The 20,354-nt window shown below is 40.8% G+C and overlaps 2 protein-coding genes across 2 annotated transcripts; both read left to right on the top strand.

The window, feature by feature from the left end:
• Window positions 1-286: 286 nt before the first annotated feature.
• dpys (dihydropyrimidinase) lies at window positions 287-11,775 on the top strand. Its single transcript, XM_071469690.1, has 9 exons — window positions 287-666; window positions 2,155-2,313; window positions 2,919-3,098; window positions 4,024-4,213; window positions 4,498-4,654; window positions 4,982-5,123; window positions 5,972-6,114; window positions 9,290-9,497; window positions 10,335-11,775. The coding sequence occupies exons 1-9, from the start codon at window positions 418-420 to the stop codon at window positions 10,392-10,394; spliced, it is 1,488 nt and encodes a 495-aa protein (XP_071325791.1). The 5' UTR covers window positions 287-417; the 3' UTR covers window positions 10,395-11,775.
• Window positions 11,776-14,603: 2,828 nt separating this feature from the next.
• Window positions 14,604-17,226, top strand: LOC139613489 (dendritic cell-specific transmembrane protein). Its single transcript, XM_071470170.1, has 3 exons — window positions 14,604-15,705; window positions 15,794-16,126; window positions 16,214-17,226. Exons 1-3 carry the CDS (start codon window positions 14,659-14,661, stop codon window positions 16,271-16,273), a joined length of 1,440 nt encoding a protein of 479 aa, XP_071326271.1. The 5' UTR covers window positions 14,604-14,658; the 3' UTR covers window positions 16,274-17,226.
• The last annotated feature ends 3,128 nt before the right edge of the window (window positions 17,227-20,354 follow it).

Raw genomic sequence — 20,354 nt, 5'->3', positions numbered from 1 at the left:
GGGGAGGGAAGGGGGCGTGGCACATACAATACACAGAGTGGATGTAAGGGGGGTGGGGGAAGTCAGTGGGCTTGTGATGAACAAAAACATACAGCAAAATAAAAAAAAAATCAGATTACAACTCAGCTGATCGGATTAACTGAGCACAAACTGGAAACCAGTGAAAACAAAAGCATCGCAGATGCCAAGTTACTGTAAATCCTAAGGAGTCGTGATGTTGCAGTGGGACGACGCGGGCGGGCACTGACAGATGACACTGCTTTCCCTCATTGCAGGGGGTGGCTGCCTTCAGTGGACATGCATATCTCACATGAACTTTGGAGCTGACCTGCGCGCCTCTGTAAAGTTTCTGCACAGGCGGACAAACTCTGGCTCTTTGGTCCATTCTCAACCCTCTGTCAGTTGCGCGCAGCAGGAATGGAGCCCAGCGGGATCTTGATAAAAGGAGGCAAAGTTGTGAATGAGGACTGCTCCGTGATCAGCGACGTCTACATTGAAAATGGGAAAATAATTGAAGTTGGCCTGAATCTTCAGATCCCAGCGGGAGTTCGAGTCATCGATGCCACCGATAAGATGGTGATCCCGGGCGGCATCGACACGCACACGCACATGGAGCTGGCGTTCATGGGCACCAAGGCGGTGGATGACTTCCACATCGGAACTAAGGTGGAGAGATTTTCTTTACATTGCATAAGATGGAGAAAACTGGGATCCTGACGCATTTAAGTGCGTCAAGTTGGACTCAGACAGTCGGAGTAATAAGGGAAGGTTGGGCGGTGTTTCCCTCACATTTCACGCTGGTGTAAACTCACTTCTCCTTTCATTAACTTTTGAGTTCATTTTGCTACTTTATTTTTCCGGATTTTATTTTCATCTATCAATGGGCTATGAATTATTTATTTCACATTATATAAAACCTGCATCCCGTCCACGATGAGAGGTGGATAAGACTGGCTGGCTAAAGTTGCCTTAGATTAGAGGAAAGGTACTTTCATTCAGACATGTAGCTGAATGATCGTGCTGCTTGCACAACTAAAAGATTAAGAAATAGGTCATTGTGAGTACAGTCTATTATGGTACTTCCTATTTCATAGTTTAGGTCGCCATGCTGGACTGAAACAAACAACAATAGATGCAAAATTGAAAATTTATTATCTCTAAGAACCCCTTTTTTATATTTTTGTAGAGTGGGCTGTATGTTGCCAGTGCTGGAAGGAGGACTCGCTGATTATATGATTATGGGCAGATTTTTTTATCCTCCCAATGGTCAAAGTGTTGAGTGTGTAACAGGCAGCTCCACCAGCGAGTCATAATGAACCACACTCCAGTTGGTGTGTGTCAGCTTTATTACAAGTGTGACAATCACTTGTTTTATAATTGAGGTGTGAGAGCAACATGAAGCAGCCACAGAGGCCAGAGAGCCTCTGTCTGAGCGCATCAGTCACAACACCGCAAGATGAAGAACTACTGTCTCAATAATGAATCAAACCATGTCAACTTTATAGGATTTCTGTTGTATTCCTGTTGCAGGGCTAGTCTGTGTTAGAAACTTATCTGACAGGTCTGTTCTCAGACCCGGTCACAGTTTTATTTGAAGTATACATGAAAGCTTTTCTTTTTTCTATCTTTCTAATCAGAACTGATCCACTGATCAGGGGTCAGTGTTACTCAGTGCTTGACTGGTCTGCACTCACTGATACAGGTTTAAATACAATTCTGTTTGAGGTATTATCTGATTGAGACTGGGATTGGGAAATCTCCCCTGCACTGTGCTGATAAAGATGCGACAGGTTACTGCACCATGTTGAGAAAGATCTCAGGTCTGTAGACTTGTTTTTGTCACTTTGATCTTCATACTGTGATCATCATCTATTAATGTCATCTCTTATTATTTCATTCAGCATAAATCTGCAGCACATATTCTAGTGATGTTTTCTTGTATCACATTGTCACTGGCTGAAAGTGGAATGAGGTTATAGAGTATTAATGCTTTGATCGAAACTCTGATCTGACAACACATCCCACAGAAATCAGACAATTCTTGAAATTATTTGATCCTTATTTTAAGATTTTTTTTTTTTTTGCACCTGGTCCAGTCCTTTTACAAGTTAATCTTTAACTCATATCTGTGTGATACTGTGTGTGTTTCACCAGGCTGCTCTAGCAGGAGGAACCACAATGATCCTGGACTTTGTCATCCCCCAAAAGGGCAAATCTCTCCTGGAGGCCTACGACTGCTGGCGTGCGACAGCTGACCCCAAAGTTTGCTGCGACTACTCGCTGCATGTTGCTGTCACGTGGTGGAGTGACAAGGTGCATGAGCAGATAATTGATGAAATGATGAATTAATGAAAATACATTTAAAAATAAGTAAGGTCCAAAAGTATGAGACCACTTGACTTTTGGACCCCTCTGTATGTTTGAAATAGTCCAAAGAGTCCACACACACACACACACACACACACACACACACACACACACACACACACACACACGTGTCTGTTCAGAATAAAAATGTCAGGGATTTGTATTTGTTGTCTGAAATGAACCAATTTCTTACATTTCCCTCTCTTTTTAAGAAGGAGACATGAGAATCAAGATTTTTCAGCGATTGATTGTTTGATTGATTGATTGATTGATCGATTGATTGATTGATAGACTGACTTCATTGTCCACTTCAGTGGAAATCTGTACAGTAAAATACATACACAACCCACCATTAAAAACATTCAACACATACAACATACAATAGTGCAAATGAGCAGGTAGCAGCAGATTGGTTATGAATACCAGAGAGCAAAGTTTATAAAATAACAAGTGTTCCAGGTGTAGTTATTTTGTGTCCAGTGTCTGTAGAAGCAGGTGTGTTTAGCCTTCCTGTGTGCAGCACTTTAATATATTCCTCCATGTGTTACCAGGTCAAGAAGGAGATGGAGACTCTGGCCAAAGAAAGAGGAGTAAATTCCTTCAAGATGTTCATGGCCTATAAAGATGTGTTCATGCTGCAGGACTCAGAGCTTTATGCTGCCTTCTCCCAATGTAAGCAGATCGGAGCAATAGCTCAGGTGCATGCTGAGAATGGAGATCTGATAGCAGAGGTTAGTACGAGCAAATGTATTATCATGTTACTCACTTAGCCTCAAAGCTGAGCAAAAACAGTATGGGTTAATGTTTCACAGCAGCTGGGCAGGTGTCGGTGTAAGAGCCATAAAAGACTAGATACTGTGACAATGACAATAGAAAATTCAGTAGTATTCAGTAAAAGCAATGACAGTTCTGAATGAATGAATGTGTTAACTCTGACTGCCCCACATGGTTCAAGGTCCACTGACCCTGTGGCAGCAGTAAGAACAAATGTTTAGAAAAGCGATGTCATGAAATACCAGATGTCTCCAGCAGAAACCTTTCAGCCTGGAGAATAATGACTGTCACAAGAACAGGCTTTTTCACCCTAGATATTTAACATGTGCTGGTTCCTCCTCTGATACTCACACAAGCACCAGTGTAATTAGCACCATGAATAACAGCTGATTATCTGCCCCGTCATTAATGTTATTATGAACTTTTGCTACCATGTGACAGTCGGGGTGTCTGCCATGACAGAGGAATGTAACACCTTCTTAATGTGTTTGCATTTTCCAGTTTTTATTTTTCAAATGTCATGGCAACAACTCGCCACCAGGGGGTAGCAAACACTAGGAAAGGAACTCATGGCTCTGTGGTGGGGAGCATGGTTCTTGCAGCCACTCGGCAGTGTGCTAAATGTTTTCTAAGCATGAATATGGATTGTTAAACTGTTTTTAGACGCCACTTTAATTATCTGGCTTATGTTGTCACTGCTCTTCAGTTCAGAACAGCCACACAAAGTGTTTCTGTGTGGGTCTGTGTATTTTAACAACAGCCATTGCAAACTGACTCTTCACCCGTCCACCTCCTCTCTGAATGGACAGATGCAGTCCTGTGTTATCCTTCCATCTCATTTAACCTTTATCCTGCCTTGTTGTTCCCGCTGGGAACCGACAGGGGGCCAAGAAGATGCTGGCCCTCGGCATCACGGGGCCCGAGGGCCATGAGCTGTGTCGGCCTGAGGAGGTGGAGGCCGAGGCCACCCAGAGAGCCATCACCATCGCTCATGCTGTCAACTGCCCACTCTATGTGGTCCATGTCATGAGCAAATCTGCCGCCAAGGTGGTGTCGAATGCACGCAGAGATGGTGAGTGTGAGCTTACCACCACCTGCTGATGAAATGGAGAAGGGCAAGGGTCAGAGATGATGAGTTTGTGTGTTCAGTGTTTTAGTTGTTAGGATTTCACTAGATCTTCTGTGAAAGGCCAGAACAGTAGCAATGTTTTTCAATATAATTTGTTTTTTATGGATAAAAGTTAAATTATTTATCATTTTCCCTCCAGCTGAATCATTGTCTGGGAGGAACAGCCTCTGCAACACTACAGAGAGAAATACTGAACAACTGTAAGTGTTTTTATTATTTCTCTACAGGTCGTGTGGTGTTCGGGGAGCCCATTGCAGCAGGCCTGGGCACGGATGGTACCCACTACTGGCACAAAGAGTGGGCCCACGCTGCCAGCTTTGTCATGGGTCCTCCACTCAGACCTGACCCCAGCACCCCTGGGTACCTTATGGACCTGCTGGCCAAGTAGGTGCTACTGAAAGTACACTAGCAGGCACGGTGGTAACTAACCCAACTTATAATGATGTGAAAGAATTTTAAACAACATGAAATTAAATACATCAATTACACCCAGCGTGTTTTTAAGTGTGAGTGTAATTTGTATTTTCTGTATTTGAAGGATTGAGGAGAAGAGGCGAAAGCTGACATTGAAGAGAGATACGAACTAGAATTTATGCAAAAAGACTAATTAGCAAACAGACTGAGTCTCAAGAACGACTCAGTAACTTTTTTTTTTGCTTTTATTTATTTATCTCAGCATCTACATTCATTTATTTCTGTCAATTGTGTTAGTGATGATCTCAGTGTGACGGGAACAGACAACTGCACCTTCTCCGTGTGCCAGAAGGCTCTGGGCAAAGACGACTTCACCAAGATCCCCAACGGAGTGAACGGAGTGGAGGACAGGATGTCTGTCATCTGGGAGAAAGGAGTGGTACGTCCTGTAATAATATAACTGCTCGTTATCAGATGTTGTTCATTACTGAGATTTAAGTCTGAAACGGTTGAAGTCTGAACTACAGTAGCTGCTGTTAAGAGCCATTACGCAGCTCCTGTCATTACCCAAGCAATTACACAGTTTGCAATGATGTGGCAGTGGGCCGAATAAAAAGATTGAGATGAAAGAGGGTAAATGACAACATGAAGAAATACATTTATTTTTAACTTAAACGTCCCTGTTTCTGTGTATCTTGCATCAGTTTGATGCTTCTTACTATGATGCAGAGTCAAGGCTGATTACTCATCCAGTAATGAGGCCAATTTTGGGATAATATGAATAATTTAGACACAAATCAGTTAAAGCTATAAGGCTCCTACAGTGTGGGGCCCAAATTGATATGCCTTGGGGCCCTATTCATTTCTGACTGTCTAGTGTATATCATAAAGTTTAATGTCAGACTAATAATATATTTACCTTTTTAAATGAATGAAATTTAATTATTTTACTCTTCCAATATTTATTTCAGCTGAAATACCAGGTTTTTTTGTGGTTTTCTACAATACAAACAGAAAAGGTGATAAACTCTGCAGAGTGCAGACGTTGCATTTTCTTTCCATTGTTGTGAGGATGGTGTTTCACACTCAGCCACCCCAAGGCCACTGGAAGATTTCCCACATGCAACAGTCCTTACAAATCACACATTAGATGACATTTTTGGCAGAATTGAGTTGCTCACTGCACAGTTAAGCACTGACCTTTTGTCTGCTATTCTGTTATATTGTTGTCATTCACTGCGGCCCCTCTCACTCAGACCGGCTGCTTTGTGCGTTTCCTCTCCTCAGCACAGCGGCAAAATGGACGAGAATCGATTTGTGGCTGTCACCAGCAGCAACGCAGCAAAAATCTTCAACTTCTACCCACAGAAAGGCCGTATCGCCAAGAACTCGGATGCTGATGTGGTTATTTGGGACCCCAAGTTGACAAGGTGAGGACCCTGACTCCGGCCATTTAGCAGACTGAGAGAAAGCTTTCAAAATGCAACAGGAAAAGAAAGGTGCCGGACTCTGTGGACGGTTTAAAGATGCATATGAGTGTAATGCACATTCTGAATGCTCTCTTATCTCTCCACATGAAGTCAGGCATTTCTCTCAGTGCTATCAGCAGCTTCAACTGCAGATGGTGCTGCTGAAACACTGGGCAAACTTGAAAGCATGTCTGCAGGGCGTCGAGCGTTCGGTTGAATAAGATAAGGTTTTTAAGCTCAGCAGTAAATCATGCAGGCTATAGATACAGGCAACTAAAAAGAGAAGCGATGTATCTTTCATCTTGTGCCACCACAGCACTCACACACACACACACACACACACACACGCACATGTAAGCTGATTACGTCTGCGTTCCATCCAAAAGTCAGAGTATGTCATCATTTATCTATAGCTGCAAATTAAAGCATAGCACAGTTTACACATTCATCAGCTAGTTAAAAAAAGAGACTGTTGGAATGACTAATTATTTTTGGTTGTTGGTTACTTTTTGGGGAAGGATTTTAACACACTTACATAAGGTAGATGCACACAGCATCAGTGGGACGACGCTGATGGGTCATGGCGAGGATCTTAAAGATGACGAATAGTTCATGTGGGAGCTAAACCGATTTTCATAGCACAGAACACACAGTGTCAAGGCTATTTTCAGTAACAGACGCAGGGTATGATAACCGATCATGAGATCACCGATCATTGTATGGAGTGGAGGACAGTATGCTGCACTGTGGAGCCCATGCACAGATGCAGGTACAGAGGACAGTTTGCCTTCCAGTGGCTTTGCATACTGTAGCACAATCCGACTTATATAACCCAGAATGGCACTGCACTGCTCTGTTTGCTGGAGAATCTGGGATGAGCCCCTCGGGGACCTCACTAACCACAGATGTGAGTTGGAGAAGTACATTTAAGGTACAATTACATCCCAGTGTAATTTGCTGTAAATGAATTCACTGGTAACACAGGGGAAGCTTGTGTGAGGCCGGACACCTTCCCAGTTATGACAGAGGAGGAGTTTACAGTAGCCGATCCTCAGGCTTGTCATCCCTGGACATCAACTGTTTGCTTCACTGTTTCTGTGTGTTCTGTCTCTGCTATGCGTGCATGTCTGCGGATGTTACAATGCCTCTCAAGCATGAGAGCACCTCATGTTGAGCTGCATCAAGCAGCTGTGAATTCATCTGTAAAACTGCGTAATTAATTGCCCTCAGCACAAGTGTCGCTTCATAACATCCGGGACCAGGGGCTACAAACAGTTGCATAACCAGAGATGCCTAGAGATGCCTGAAGCTCAGTCAGTTGCCTTGTGTCTCGTAATTGGGCTACTTGAATAATGAGGACGCATCTTGTTTTTGTCAGTGCACACTAAGCATGGTGTCTGGATTCACAAATCAATGTGCATATGTGAAAGGGTGAAGAGAAGGCTCCAAAAAGACGTTCAGTGTTTCAAGTGGCTGAGTCAGATTCATTTCACTCTTCCCCAGTGATTTAGCCTTTCAGTCAGATATGATTTATATGTTTGACAAAATCAGTCTGTGCCGTGGAAAGTGTTTTTTTCATGATGATGTATTGTTATTGACTTTGCCTCTTTCCCTCTTTTCCCCACATTTTCCAGAAACATTGATGAGAATGTCCTTCACACTGCTTTAATGGTGATTTACAGAGGCCCCATTTTATTTGAAGTTTCCCAATTTATAAGCAGAATATATATATAAACATGAAATGGATGGTTTGAAACACTATACAATGTAGTTGTATGCAGGTAAATGAATGCACTTGTGGGTATCAATGAGTGAAGTCAATATTTTTCTATTATCAATGGATCAGACGTCTGCTTGCATATGAGAGGGAGCACATGCAGCGATGAACCCACGGAGAGTTATCACCTGACTCTACAGTTTTAATGTCTTTCAGCTCATTTTAGATTTTTCTGACCACAGTTTCACAGCTTGTTTTATTGTTGTCAGACAGGCTGTTTCCAGCAAAGAAGCTCTAAAAACACACCACCTGCCCAGCACCACATAGAAGACACAAACTTAATGACAAGCTAGCGAACACTGCACAGCGTTTATCAGATAAAAAGCCGGAATTTCTCCTCAGGAGAGAAAGTATTGGACTTAATTTGCCAGGTGGAAAGAAGCACAACTCCAAATGAATGCTGATGTTGCTCCCTAATCTACTGGATGTGTGTCTATTATTTGTTGACAAGTTTGTCATATCAACAGATGCATGGTGATCAGCAAAATGTACATTTAAAGTGTCTAATTACTAATGCAGTGATGTGTAAGCAGCCTTTTGCTGTTATAACAATGCATTTTACAAGCTCATCATATGTCATGTATATTAATAGTGTATGCACTGGTTACAGGTGGTTGGAGATCAGAGCATTAGCATAGTACAGGCAAGTGTCTAGATTAAGAGTCTTCTATATATCTAGAATGAAGCCATCCCTGCCACAGATACAGTCATCATGGTGCTTTTAGATAAATCATTTAAATTATTTTAATCATTACTGCCAGTAACCTCCAACTAAATTTGTTTGGGGGAGAACCTGAAAGTGATTTCTCTCTTGTGTCTCTTCATCAAAAACCCATTCATATTCAGCCTCCCACTCCAGCCTGCGCACACAGTTTTGTTGTATCAGGATCCTGACTGTGCTGCAGTATTGTGTGGCTGTGCTCATGCAGCAGCCTGTAGATAGATGCATAACACAGTAATGTAATAAGCAGCAGTGAAATTGTTGAGGTGCCTATTTATTGACTGAAAGGAGCCTGGGTTATGTGCTTAGTAAGCTTTTTTTGAGAAGAGAGCATCACATGAGTAAATGTTATATAAATAATCCATTATGTTGCTCGCTGCTGCACAGTAAGTGAGCTGCAGTAACTTGATGCTGTGTATGAGTACATCTTGGCCTGATTAAATCAGTTTCAGATTAGAACAGAATCCATTTTGATTTCACAGTAGGTTTGTGTTTTCTTTCTTTCAGCTTGGTATTCAGAAAGCAAAGGGTGATTACCTCACTTGTCACACAGGCTGCATATGATCAGGAACTTTAGTGCTGAAGTAACTTTCTACAGCTGTTTGCAAACCTGTGGTTGTGTCTTTGTGTCTTGGTAGGAAGATATCAGCCAAGACCCACCACCAGGCTGTGGACTACAACATCTTCGAGGGCATGGAGTGCCACGGTGTCCCTGTCATCACCATCTCCAGAGGCAAAGTGGTCTATGAGGCAGGGCAGCTGAAGGCGTCCCCAGGACATGGCCGATTTGTCCACAGAAAACCCTTCTCTGAGTTTGTTTACAAAAGAATCAAGCAAAGGGAGCAGGTTAGTCAAGCCCCCCAAGTTTCCATACTAGAAAATAACACCCCATGTGCTTCAAGGCTGTGTCCAGAGTCACTCCTTATTTGCTGCTTGGTGCACAAAAGCTTTAGCCATTTTATTTGAGTGTCATAAGAGTGATTTTTGAAAAAACAAAGAGACATATGCATTAGATAACTTTGTTTGGCAAGTTACCCAAGTCTGCAACTCCCCTCAGCTATAAGACGGATTTTAGCAGGTTGCAGCAGGAAGGTATTTTCAGTGAAAGTGGAGACAAAAACGGCTTACAGGGAAGTGAATGTTGGCCTCACTTTCACCAAAATAAATGCTAATGTTGTTTTGTGTCTGCTGGATGTGTAAATAATAGGCAACTGTTTGCAAACAAGTTCACTATATGAACTTAAAAGAAGATAATATGTTGTGTTCTGGTTCTCCCAAGTGTCCCAAAAAAATCTGTTACGTCAGGTTTAAGGAGGTCACTGCGCCTGGCCAAGGACGCGAAAAACAGAACTTGTCATCTTCACACTTTAGCTTTTGAATGGATTAAACAAACATGATATAATATCTAAGGAAGATGAGTGTGTTTCCTAACTTTGAACAAAAGGAAAGAGTGAAATAGTCAATGAGCCCATCTCTAATATTAGCTTGGGTTAAATGTATTAACTAATAATGCAAATAAAGTGAGCATCATAAATGAAAGAGTGGACACTGGACAGACTGTGAAGCACTTTTCAGGAGACTGTAATTCAGATTTTGTTCAGTCTGAAGCCAGACCAGATCCTGATGAACACCTGGACACAAAGGTCACTTCATCTTTCTTTCTGCTTTGTGTTTGGCCTGCAGGTGGGGAAACCTACAGCTGTGATCAGACAGCCCTACGAAGGCAAAGTCATTTCTCTATGAACGACTGACGGGGAACATGATAGGCAGAGTGAGCTCCAGCTGTGTGTCTCCAGAAGCACTCAAAGCCAAACCAACTCAACCCTGCCTCACTGATGAACCTGTTTACACATGTGACTGTCTTTAAAATATTTCTGCAAGCCATACATACGTTATTCAGTCATTTAAGTCACTGTGTGCAGTAAAGGAGGGGGTGCTGGCCCCTAGGTCAACTCTCATCAACACTTAAGTCAATGTCCTGTTTGCAGATAATACCTTTGTTATATTTGCTCAACCATGTGAGGTTTCCAGCTCAGCTCTGCTTGATGCGCAGGTCAGTGGATCCCTCTCTGCTGCTGAAAATGATATTTGCTCAAACATACATTATGCAATCAAGTAATTTACTGTAAGGAATGAAAATAGGGCGTATGCATGATTTCATGGTTTCAAAAAACACTTTTATATATGTGAATATGGTGTTATAAATGATATATATTTGTGTAATATAAAAATAACAGCAAAAACCCCTTACCTTAGTTGCCATTTTGCCTGGTACGTCTATTTTTGAGCATTTATTTTCACCCTCTTTTTCTGAAATGTTTGTTGCCATTGGTAACAGGACTGATGTTTCTCAACCAAAAGCATCCTTCCCTTTGATGAAATATTCATTAAAAATGCACTGACATGCGTGAAAGTATTAAGATTTACTTTGTTGGCCCAGATTGACTCTGCATTTGCATATTCAGCAGGATCGCACATTATCATATGCGCTCCATCTATGCCCATGTATGGGCTGCACTCATTCCTTCCCTGGTAAAAAGGTCTTTGGCTGTCACCGCGCATCATGTGGCGGCTTCCTATTGGGCTGGCATGCTGGCGTGGTATTATGCTACAGGGCCAGTTGAGACATAATGTGAGCTTATCAGGTTGCCACACGGGTCAGTGGCAGCGTGTGAGTCACAGAAGGCCTACTCATGCTTGAGTTGTACCACTTCCTCTTTTCCTCTTGTCTTTGGCAGTGGAGGGATGGTGCAGAGCCGGCGGAACTGGACTGTACCGTTGAGAGACTGTCTCTTTAAATCCCTACTGGATTTAAACCAGTCATCTCTACATAATAACTGCAGTTCATAGAAGTCAATAACGAGGAAAAATACACTGTATTTTCAGAAATTCAGGTCATTGCCTTTTTAATATATTTTGAATTTTGTTTTGCAAGCTGTGGTCTGCTCATCAAGAGCTCAGCTCATCCAGTTTCCTGATTCAAGAGAACAAATAGAGTGAACAACTATATATTTATTACTCATTATAATGTGTGTCTCCATACAATATTTACATATCTACACTGTCAAGTACACCCACACACACACACACATACACACATACACATACATATACACATATATACTTTGATATTTCATTATAGTAGTAAGTAGGTCTCCTACTACAGTTTTATGTGAAAGTTTCACATGTAATACTTCAATCATCTCAAAACATGTCATTACCATTTGTATCAAGTGTAAAGGTAAAAACCTTTGCTTCATTTGAAGAGGGCTTGTCTTTTTTCCAGCCTCTGTTCCTTCTCATTGATTTATTAAGTTACCTTTTCCATATTGTGTATATCTTCTACTCTTTCTAGTCATTTGCTTTCCATGGGAGGTTTCAATTTTTTCCAGCCCTTTGTTATTAAGAGTTTAAGAGCTGTGTATCATAATCCAGAACAGGTATAATTCCTCCTTTTGCAGTGTTTTAAGACATGTTCCTAAAATAATATTTGGTTTTTCTAGATGCCTCACTTTCCTGAACATCTCTTCTGTTGTGTGTAAAATATCTGACCAGTACGTTTGTATTTTTTTACATGTGTGAGGACAAAAATGTCTGACCACATTCACTCTTGTAAGCTGATTTTATAATGACACAGTGGAATTTTGTTACAACTTGTAAATCCTTTATAAAGCTTTCCTCCTCAGAAAGTGGCTCCATAGTAAGGCATGTATGTACCAACAGCTACCTTTAATTATTGAAATTATTATTAAAACTTAAGACTGAACTCCCATCCTGCCTGTCAGATTCTCTCTGACTCATCCCTGTACTAGGTGAAGACAGTGGCACTTGCGAGATATTACTGAACAGTGAAAGTACGTAAATGCAAAGAGGATTGATTATGTAAGCAAACATTTCTGTTGTATACTCTGCAGGGGAGCATTAGAGGTAAAATACCAAAGCCTTCCTTTGTCTTTTAGCTCATTAGACACTGTTGGTGCTCTGTCTTACATAAATACAGTTAAGTGTTTACAGGATTTACTGAATCTTTGATTGCAAACTTAACTTTGAGGAACAAAAAATGTATTTTTTATTTCAACTCCTAAAAGTCTCAAACATTTACAGTATTTAACATATTGTTAATATATTTTGTTTGTTGTCATTACGTGGCGTCTAATCTAAACCAATGGCCTACTGTATATCCTGTTATCTGGTGGGTTATACAGTTTCACAGTTTGGGGAGATCATCAGAGAATATATATCTGCCATGTTATATAATGAACATGATGTAACATGTATGTAATGTGAAATGGAAATCTAATTTAGTAGTTGCTGAGTTGCTAATTGAAGCTAGAGTGAATTGAATAAGAACCTTCTGATTTATGATGTGTGCTATTATCAGTCTGAAAGTGTTCCTCCCATTCTCCATGGTTACCATTACTGTCAATTGTTATGTTGTTATGTAAAGTGATATAACTTAATGACCTACAGCCATATATCTAGTTACAATGACACAGTACAGGTAGAGGATTATAGACAATAATTGGACACAGTGTTTGTGCAGCACATTATAATTAAACATATTCACTGCAGTATAATAGAGACTGTAGCATGAAAATATCCACAGTCCACAGCTGAGCTATAACGTTTATCATGTTCACCATCTCCATGTTACCATTTACTAATGAGCTACAAACACAAAGTACTAATGAGACTAGTGTCATTAGTTTAGTTGATCCTAAACCAACAGCCAAGGATCAGCAAAAGTGTTACAATTCATCTTGGCTAGGACCAAATTTAATGGCAATAGACGCTGAGACATTTCACTTTGAACCACTCATGTTAACGTCAAGGAAAAGTCAGTGGATCAGCAATTTTCTCACTTGTCATGAGAATGACTGGCAATCCGGGTTTTTGAAACTCTAACAAGAAGAGTGCTTGTGTGTGGAAAAAAAAGTCATCATATGAGGTAATGAAAGTGAAGGCTGGTTGGCAGTGGGTTGTTGGAGCGATCTCAGGCTCCTCGAGTGTCCAGCCCAAGTTCTTCTTCATTTTTCTTTGTTGTCTGGATGTAGACAGCTTAACACTCAACATGAGACTTTTGCTCATTGATGTCACCAACTGTCTTTCTGCTGCTTATGAGCGCTTTACACACATGGGCCTATGAGTTCATTGATAAGCTCCACCTACAACCAGTCAGCCATAAATGAATTATTAACTTTTTGAATTATCTGTGCTCATCAGTGATCACTTTTTCAAACAGCTGCAATGACTCATCTTTTTACAGTAAACATCCTCCTGAAAAGCAAGAACTCCTCCAGTGAGCTGCAGTTTCATGATGTCCATGTGCTGTGGGATACTATGAGTCTCTTTTTGGTTATTCTTACAGAATGTCAGTGTCTATTACCAACCACGATGGTTAAAATTATGTCTGAATTATTATTGTACAATTTAACTTCACAATATGACACTTATAATGTGTTTCTTTATTGCTGTTTATACATCTCCATTTAATAGGTAGGTATTTTACAGAATTTATCAAGTTTGCTGCTGTTTGAATGTGGTATACATCAACTAATCTGTCCTTTGTGGCATAATCCTGAATAAAATTCTTGATTTTTAGACCGAAAGCACAACCATGTATCACACACTGTCAATATTCGGCCTCATATCAGCCTGTGTTTGCTTCTGCTTTTGGTTAAAAAATAAGTATGACTGACATGACAAATGACTGAGGTTCGAGGGAAGTTCCTGTTTTGGCTGTATTTAAAGAGACTGCAACCCACATGCATAAGACGAGACGTCCTGATGTATGCAGCAGGTTTGTTCTTGTGATTTCATTAAACTGAAGCTTAAAATTTACAGCAATCTGAAAATCATCATGCATTTTTTATGATGTAAGTTTAGGTTCATCTACATGCTGTATTCCTGAACAGTTAATACTATGTTTAACCTCCCATTTCTTTCCAGATTTGCTCTCCAGTGTTCAGTGTTTGGGTTTCCCTCAGTATCTCCTTTACCGTCCAGGATGCTGCTCTCGTGGACTGCAGTAAAACAGGGCCTTGAAGATGTTGGTTTTCTGGCTGTGGATGTTTTCACAACTGGGAAGAGGGACAGCTTTCAAAGAATGTTCATCCTCCTCCTGACCTGTAGCTTCTCCAGCCTCCTGCTCAGCGCCCTGCTCCTTCTCTACCTCCTCTTCCACCTCGACTATGAGACAGCAGTGGCTGGAGGGATTGCTGGCTGCTTTGGGACGTTACTTACCGTCACTCTCTTCTTATCAAAGAGGGTAAGATGCCTAGGGACCTTATTTGTGATTTCTATTTTCATGAAGAAGAGTCGCAACCTGCTACTAACAGCTGGGACCAGCCTAGTGGTTCTTAAAAATATCGACAACACCTTGCAGAACCTCACAGGCCTCCTCAGGAGTATGATCTGCAACCTGAAGGCAAAGAAATCAGCCATCATTGCTCCCTTCACTAACTATGTTAAGATGCTGAAGTGGATAGGGAGCATCCTCAAAGGGGTCACGGACCTGGGAGTAGTGAACGTTGACTCCAAGCTCAAGGTTTCATGCAGACTGGAATCAGAAAAATTCAGGGAGAAACTCAGTGAAGCAGAGCAGAGGCTGAATGAGACTGTAACATACGCACAGTCCCTGGTGAGCACGGTCTCCTCTGTGACCGACAGGATGTTTCCCGCCATCAGCTTCCTCGTGCTCATGACGTTCATAGCCTTGCACATAAGAAAGTACTGCAGCAACATGAAATACGAAAACAGGTTCATCAGCAGCAAATTTGTTCGTTTTGATGAGAAGCAGAGGGGGGAGGGAAGGCCTCACATCCTCCCCCTCACGCCCGAGGAGAGGAAGCTGTACACCACCATCCCCTCCACCCGTCCCACCACCAGAGAGAGCAAAGCTGTGCTGAAGTTTGGTGTTTCAGTTGCTGTTCACTTTGTAGTTTGGGTCATATTTATCACTGTGGACGCCTTATTGTACTGCTTTGTGGATATTGTGACAACAAAGTTATCGGAGCTGGAACCGTTTCATGTCCCCTTGTTAATGAGCATCAAAGTAAGTGTGTTTGAGAAAGTACTTTAAGACCTTACTATATTTATTTCTGTCAGACAGCCACTGACCACTGATTCATTTATGTTTCCAGGGGATTGCAACTGCAATTGGTGTGCCATTTAGTGAGGAAAACCATCACAAAGACTTTTCCTACTCCGTCACCTTGTTCGAAAAGAAGTGCCTTCCTAAACCCAAACTGCTGTTCTACAACTCCATATTTCCACTGGCTGTCATCCTGCTCACCTTGGTCGTCATGGCCCTGATGGTGGCCAAAATGTCCCAGCTGAGGCTGATGGTCTGTGAGCGATTCTTCTCCACGGCAGCAGAGGAGAGAGTGGAGTACCTGCACGCCAAAATCCTCCGGAGGAGACTGAAAAGGAGGAAGGAGAAAAACACCTGTGGCCTCACATCACTGATAGTTAAGGTTTGCATTAACATATATTAGAAGAGAAAATTTAAAGGCTGGAAGTGTCGCCTCTAATCTTTCATTTGTCTTTTCTTCTCTCGACAGCCACATTTCTGGTGCCCACTGCTCTTTCGACCCAAAGAGGATCCACATGGTATCGTGTGAGGAAATGATTCTTTCTGCTAAGTGACTTTTTCTAGTGATGGGAGCGACGGTCTTTGGGTCAGTCGGACCAACAGCTTCTGGATGGATGAGGTTTTGTACCCTGACTTCTTCCTCAGCGCCACAAGGAGACTGACATTATTGTTTTTCAGTTATGTGTCTGGACAACTACAGGATGGATTTCCCTGAAATATGCTACAGGCTCCATTCATGCGGCACAGAAATGGATCCTAATGACTTTGGTGATCATCCAGTTTCTTTTCTACCAACATCAGCAGGTCAAGCTTTTCACTACCCCACTGTTTTGAGTTGTGGCCTCAATTCATTCATCCCTATTTGGACTGGATCAACACTACAGGGGGAGAAATGGAATTAAATACTTGCTCTGTTAATTTAACTAATTGTTTCAGACAGATTTTTAAACATCATGAAATCACAGGATGTGGTTGGTAATAAACACTGGCATTCTGCCGGATTAACCAAAAAGAGAATCATAGTATCCCACAATTCAATCTGTTTACACATAAACTACACCCTGGCACTGAAATACCTCACATTTATTATATTTAATTCAGATAAAACCAGTGCTAGATGAACATAAAGAGAAGGATTAACAATAAAAACCATAATGAAAATCAGAATTTAGCTCTTTATCTTTATCTAAATTGATTTTCTCAATTTTTTTTATGCTATGGTTCCATTTCATTTGTTGTTTTTAACAGCATCATGTTAATCTGAATTCTTTGTACCTTATTGCACTATTATTATTATTGATTTAATTAATATTTATTGTATCAGTTGTGGAGTTGTAAGTAGGGTTAGGGGACACACATGGTACAGGTGTGAGGGTGCAAGGAGAGCTGAAATAGATATTAACTGGACGATGCAGTATGTTACTTTATATATAGGCCTGCAATAAATGTGTTAAATGTTAATGTGCTGTTACTTTTTATTTAGCCAAGGCAAACGGGGGAATAACAATGTCTGTTTTTAGGATCAGGTGGTAATTTCCTTTCTCTGTTGTTCTCTGCTGTTTCTCTCTCATGTTCGTTTGTCTCCAATTTGTCTGTGCCTGTGTGTGTGTGTGTGTGTGTGTGTGTGTGTGTGTGTGTGTGTGTGTGTGTGTGAGTGAGTGTGTTCAGCTGGGCGTGGCTTTCTGCTGCTCCCACCAGTCTCCAGACTCACCTGCTCCTCATCATGTAACCGGCTCCTCGAACCAGCTGCAGTGTACATACCGCTGGATCATGACACAAACTCGGATCTTCACTGAACACATTAGTGAACTGCTGGATAATCTGAATTTCCCCTAGGGATTAATAAAGTATTCTAAATTGAAAGAATACTAAATATTAAGTTAAGGGTACCATAATTTTTGTCCAGGCCAGTTTCATTAGTTTGTTTTTTAAAATGATTCTGTTGAACCACAATTCAAAAGCAATGTCTGATTTTCATTAGTTAATTTTCAGTGAATTTTAATGTATTATTCTTTTTGTCAATTTCAAGTTATTTCAGTGACCATTATGAGTTTTTCTTTCTTTAACGGAAGGGTACCGACAATTTTGTCCACGTGTGTAAATGCAGAGCTGTAATCAATAAAAAGCATTCTCACATATGTCTCTTTCTGCTCGAGGTGTGTGAGTGTTGTGTGGAGGGCTGAAGCAATAGCATCTTCTGTAGACCTACTGGCTCTGTAAGCATACTGGTGCTGGTCAAGATTAGGGGGAGAGTGGAGTTTATGGGTTTTAAGACCAGTCTCTCAAAACACTAAGTGATGGATGGGGTCGACTGCCACTGGTCTGTAGATAAATCTATCTATCTATGATTGCCACCCATGCCATATAATACAGGATTGTACCATATTTGACAATAAAATGCTGTGTCCTGTATTGATTCAATACAGGACACAGCATTGCAATTTATCCTGTTACACTGCATTAACACCAAATCAGTTATCGTCTAAAATAAAATGAATCATGCAGTGTGGTGCACCGACAGTTCGCCTGCTCTCCTCTCTAATACTAATTCTAAAGCAATAGTACATCTTTTATGACCCTTGATGTGTTTGGGTAAGAAATACATGGAAGAGTGTGTGTCTGCATTTTGAAATCTCCAAAAATGTTTTCAAAAGCAGACATCAGATTCCCTCATTTAGCTAAATAAACAAAATCATGAAAAAATATATGGACAGTGCGTACAGGTTTACAGCTGCCAGCGCCACTGTGCTGTGCAATCAGGGATCTATCGTTTTATCTTTAAGTTGAGTTATAACGATATCTGTTTATTACATGTATTTTTAAAAATGTGTTTGTGATATTATGATTAAAATACTTGTTTGGATCCTGCTGTCTCTGATTTGTTGTTGAGGAAATTATTGTGTTAACATGATAACAACTCAGCTTGATGTATCACTTTACTGTCACAAAATCTTCATAGATTAAACTGAAACTTTGAAACTGTTCCAAGGAAATAGTGTACACTTGACATTATCTTGATGCTGACATGTCGCTCTCTATCAAAAGGAAATTATCAGTATGTTCATGTTACACTTTACAGACCATGGAAAAGTAATTACAGATAAAGCTCTTGTTAACTACCTACATATTTCTAAGAAACAAGGCTCACTAGACTTTACAGGCAGTGGAAAGGTAATTATAGGTTAATGTTGACATCTCCAGCAGTCGCCACATCTACCGTTCATTTTTGGTAAACAACTGTAAAAGGTAAACAACTGTGCTTATTGAAAGGTAAGACTGTGGACATTACAAAGACATTAGGTTCATTACCCTCAAAGTTCTTGGCTATGTGGAGGAAACAGGCTGCTGCGTTTATTTTGGGCGTCAACAATGTTGACATGCAGACAGTTAATGTATTAGACCTGGTATTACCTGCTAACAGCCTGTCTTCACAATGCAATAAGGGATATTAATGCATTGTACTTACTCTAACAATTCCCATATATTTACACTATATTACTGCATTATTACATTATTACTATTCTGCTTCAATTTTACTGTGTAATTACTTAATATTTTACAGTGATTCCTGGTAATTACACTACTACATTTTTTCATTTTACTGACTTGACTATTATTTCTTGGCAATTTCTTCACATTACCACTTAATTACTACATAATTAACAGCCTACTTGACTGTTGTTATTATATGTTGTTATATATATTATTATTTTTATATTGTTTTTAGGTTGTCTGTCCATCCATCCCATTCTTGTGGACACAATATCTCAGTAAGCTGTGACAGAAGTTCTTCAAATTTGGCACAAACTTTCACTTGGACTCAAAAATGAACTGATTAGATTTTGGGGTACAAAGGTCAAAGTCGTGGTGACCTCACAAAACACAGTTTTGGTCTTGTGAACGCAATATCTCAGGAATACCTTGAAGGAACTTCTTCAAATTTGGCACAAACTGATTCGATTTTGCTGGTCAAAGGTAAAGGTCACAGTGACCTCACAAAATGCGGTTTGCAGGGCAGTCCAATGGCGGAGTGGTTAGGGCACATACCACCTGAGCTGATGCTCTTAGCAGGTTCGACTCCCGACCGGCTCAACTCTTTCCTGTGCGTCATTCCCCCTCTCTCTGCCCCTTTCCTGTCACTCTCTACTGTCCTGTCAATAAAGGCAAAAAATGCCCAAAAAAGTATCTTTAACAAAAAAAAGAAAAAAAAGGGGGGGGGGGGGGGGGGGGGTTGGCCATAAGAACACAATATCTCCGTCACGTCTTGAGAGAATTTCTTCAAAAAACATTCACCTGGATTGAAGGACAAACGGATTAGGCTTTGGTAGGCAAAGGTCAAAGGTGAAGGTCAGAGTGACCTAAAAAAATGTTTTTGGTTCTGTGAATGTAATATCTTAGTAAGGCCTTGAAGGAACTTCTTCAAATTTCAAAGGTCAAAGTCATGGTGACCTAACAAAAGGTGGTTTTGGCCTTGTGAACATCATAACCCCATAAAGCCTTGAGGAAATTTCTTCAAATTTGTTTCAAACATCCACTTGGACTCAAGGATGAACTGATTAGATTTTGGTGATCAAAGGTCAAGGTCAGTGTGACCTCACAAAACACAAATC

This window comes from Trachinotus anak, unplaced genomic scaffold (genome assembly GCF_046630095.1).
Source record: "Trachinotus anak isolate AG129_WGS33_773 ecotype Australia unplaced genomic scaffold, CSIRO_AGI_Tana_v1 ptg000032l, whole genome shotgun sequence".
Classification (NCBI taxonomy): domain Eukaryota; kingdom Metazoa; phylum Chordata; class Actinopteri; order Carangiformes; family Carangidae; genus Trachinotus; species Trachinotus anak.
This window is presented reverse-complemented; position numbering and strand designations above follow the sequence as displayed.